Source organism: Marmota flaviventris, chromosome 5, assembly GCF_047511675.1.
Source record: "Marmota flaviventris isolate mMarFla1 chromosome 5, mMarFla1.hap1, whole genome shotgun sequence".
In the NCBI taxonomy this organism is placed as follows: domain Eukaryota; kingdom Metazoa; phylum Chordata; class Mammalia; order Rodentia; family Sciuridae; genus Marmota; species Marmota flaviventris.
Window position 1 is genome coordinate 42,904,142 of NC_092502.1, and position 3,548 is coordinate 42,907,689.

General features: G+C 51.5%; 1 protein-coding gene across 1 annotated transcript; it reads right to left on the reverse strand.

Moving 5' to 3' along the window:
• Positions 1 to 1,273: 1,273 nt before the first annotated feature.
• On the reverse strand, positions 1,274 to 3,034 carry Hnrnpa0 (heterogeneous nuclear ribonucleoprotein A0). The gene has a single exon (XM_027941071.3). It carries the CDS (start codon positions 2,713 to 2,715, stop codon positions 1,807 to 1,809), a length of 909 nt encoding a protein of 302 aa, XP_027796872.1. The 5' UTR covers positions 2,716 to 3,034; the 3' UTR covers positions 1,274 to 1,806.
• Between the last annotated feature and the right edge of the window lie 514 nt (positions 3,035 to 3,548).

Below are 3,548 nucleotides of genomic sequence, written 5' to 3' on the forward strand. Positions count from 1 at the left end.
TTAGACCTTGGGAATTAGTGACAATAATTAAAAATGTGTGAACATTAAAATATTCTTATACTTTAAAACCCAGTTTTCTCCTTTCCAGAAAGTTTCTTAGAATATAGCTTTGGGCTTCCAACTTCAAGATGAGTCTAATATTTTAAGCTAACATAAAAATCAAGTTAAGTACACTAAATTAATAGTCACTCTGAACCCACCCACCAGGTTATACATACTCTCACTCAATCATGTAAAGAATTGAATTCTTTATTTGTGATATCCATAAACGTTGCTATTCTAGATTTCTATCCAGGAAGGCAGTTTTCTCCTATGTTTTTTTTTTTTTTTATAAACAACAACTTGAATTCTATCGCATGAAAGGGCTACAAATATACATTTGTTAACCAAGCAGAACACAGATATTTTGATTTACAACTTGCACCTAAGATACCAGTACACACAGCTGGTTCATTAGTTGTCATAGCAATTTGGGGCTTCTGCCCAAGCTATGTATAGCAGTTTACATTTTCAAATCTCATGTAAAATAAGGGCGACTGTGATAGGGACTCATAACTACATTTCTGTGAAGCCCAACTTAGTTACAAGTAAATATGTAACTTCCAAGTTTGCACAGATTTTTGATGGCAAACCTTCTAAATCTGATGCAATTGTCCTGAACAGATTTAACAAATTATTTTACAGCTATACTGTCATTCTGCCATTAGATGGTGCTACAAAGACTGGGAGAAGGATTTTCATGAAGACAACAGTTCAGTTATAGGAAAAAAACGTTTTTAAACCTGCTCTGAAAATACAAAAATGCATTTAGTGAGGGTAAAATATAACCCTTATTTGTAACCATTCATTACAGACAAACCAATAAAAGGGATGAAACTAGGCCATCTGAAAAATTTTAAACAGTTTATATGAATGAAAACACATGCTTAACACAAACTATTTCGTTTAGAACTACACAGTACATACTTTTAAGTAAATTCTCATAGAAAGTGACCAACCATGGCAAGATGATAAGCAAATCGCTTAGTACAAGAGATGGATGCACATAAACTAAGATTTTTTAAAAGCTACATCCACCACTTTAAAAGTTTTGCCTGTAAGGGATAAAATTCAACAAGTCACTAGCAGGGCAACGGGAAAAAGGAAAAAAAAAAAAAACCCACAGGACCTTTTAAGTTTCTCAAAGTACACATCAAGAATTAACACGAAAAATCTCAACTAATATCCCTTAAAACGGTACGGAATGGATCCTAGAAAAAAAATGTTGGACATGTACGGTCAAACACAATGATTTATTAAAAATAAAACGTAAAAATGATTTTTTTACATATGCTTCCAAATTTCAGGCATGGGATCCAAGTAGGTTTCATAGAAAACGCTGTAGCCAGGTATCAAGTCCTTACAACAAAGTAAACTACCCCCTCCCGCCCCTACCCCCGCCCAGGTTTTGCTACAGAATCAGCAAGTTCACTCCCTCCCCCCCCCCCAAAAAAAAACACAAATTAAAACAAGACATTTTGCTAGTATAAAAACGACCAAGGTCCAAGTAATAATAAAAAAATAGAGTCCATCAATGACTGTAACACAAAAATGTGTATGTGGGGCCGAGTCCATTCTCGCAGGGAGAGACAAGAGAGGTGGCAGGCAAACAGGGGAACACCCCCCAAGGGTTAGCAGCCTTAGAAGCGGCTCCCCCAAGGGCAAAAAGGAGAAGGCGGTGGGAGGGGGAAGGGACTTAGGAGTTGACCCCACCTGGGTTGTTGAAAAGAGCTACCCCTATAGCCACTCCCAGACATTTTCAATTTTTTAGAAGGAGCTGCCTCCATAGCCACCCCCACCGCCATAGCCGCCTCTGTAAGGTCCACTGTTACTGCGACCGCCCCAGCTGCTGCCTCCGCCTCCGCCTCCGCCGCTCTTCATCGGCCCGTAGGAGGACTGGTGCTGGCTGTAGCTGCCGAAGCCGCCGAATCCGTTCCCGTAGTCGCTTCCCCCGTAGGACGAGCCGCCTCCGCCGCCTCCGTAGGCGTTGTAGCCACCGCCGCCACCGCCGTAACCTCCGTAGCTGTTGTAACCGCCGCCGCCGCCCTTGGACAGGCCGTTCTGGTCTCGCCCACCGCCGCGGCCCCGGCCGCCGCGACCACCGCGGGAGGAGCGAGAGCCGCCGCCGCCGCCGGCGTGGATATCCTCCTTAGGGACCGCCTTCTTCACCTCCACGCGGTGGCCCTGGATGGGGTGGAACTTGACCACCGCGGCCTTGTCAGCCGCGTCGTGGTTCTGGAAATACACGAAGCCGAAGCCGCGCTTCTTGCCCGACTGCTTGTCGGCAATGATCTCGGCCTTCTCCACTGTGCCGAACTGCGAGAAGTGCTCGATCAGGTCGCCCTCGGCCACGTCTCCCTTAAGGCCACCGACAAAGAGCTTCTTAACCTTGGCGTGGGCGCCGGGCCTCGCCGAATCCTCCCGGGACACCGCCCGCTTCAGCTCCACCGTGTTGCCGTCCACGGCGTGGGGCGAGGCGGCCATGGCGGCGTCGGCCTCCTCCACATTGGAGTAGGTCACGAAGCCGAAGCAACGGGAGCGCTTGGTCTGGGGGTTCACCACCACCACGCAGTCCGTCAGAGTCCCAAAGGCCTCAAAGTGGCCGCGCAGGCCCGACTCACTCGTCTGCACATTGAGGCCGCCGATGAACAGCTTACACAACTGGGAATTCTCCATCTCCACCGCTCGGGCCTTCCCCCCGCCCTGCGAGCTCCGAGGTTTCGCCGTCGCCGCCGTTATCGTTAGCGGAGGCCTCTTCACAGCTCGGGCCCAGCCGTTGCTGGAGCCGCCACCGACGGGGAAGGGAGGAAGGGAAGGGGAGGGAAGGAAGGAGAAGAGGAAGGGGGAGGGAAGGGGAGAGGTGCCGGCTAGAGGGCGAGCCGAGGAGACTGGAAGACAACCAAGGCCGCCGCTACCGCCACCTCCGCTCCCCAATCTGGGCACCACACAAAGAGGCCGCTGAACGCGCGCGCACCCTCCCCGAGGCGTGCGTCACCAGCGACGTACGGTAGCCCAGGGCTGCCAGCCAATCCCCGCCTCGTTCTCCTTAGTCCCGCCTACCGCGCCGCAGCGCCGCTCTCGATCACGGACTCCCCGCCCTCCGCGGTCTATTCAAGCCTCGGGCCTGCTCTGTTTCCATCGCTTTTCGTACCGCCCGTCTTTCATTCCCTGTAGTCCCAGTGTACCAGGACGAGGGACTCTTCCTGCGCTCTGCGCACCTCCACGGTTCATTTCCTTCCAGCCTCGCGGCTGTTCCCACTGATTCTCCCCCTCCCCTTTCCTTATCCCCTCGCCCAACTCCGCAGTGGCGTTCGCGCCAGCCCCTTGAGAGACATGTCAGTTCAGCCAATCACCGCGATCCCCTTGCACCCACTTCCGTTTTCGGCGACCGCTGGACGGGCGCGCTCCCCGGTGCGCGCTTCCCCCGGCGCCCCCTGTGTGCAGAGCCTGCCTGTCACCCCCGCGCCTCCTCCCGTCTACGGCTTGACAGGGGAGGGAATGAGGGGCGC

Bases quoted from the DNA above. Each gene is read 5' to 3' on its own strand.
- Hnrnpa0 (XM_027941071.3), bottom strand. From the start codon at position 2,715: ATGGAGAATTCCCAGTTGTGTAAGCTGTTCATCGGCGGCCTCAATGTG.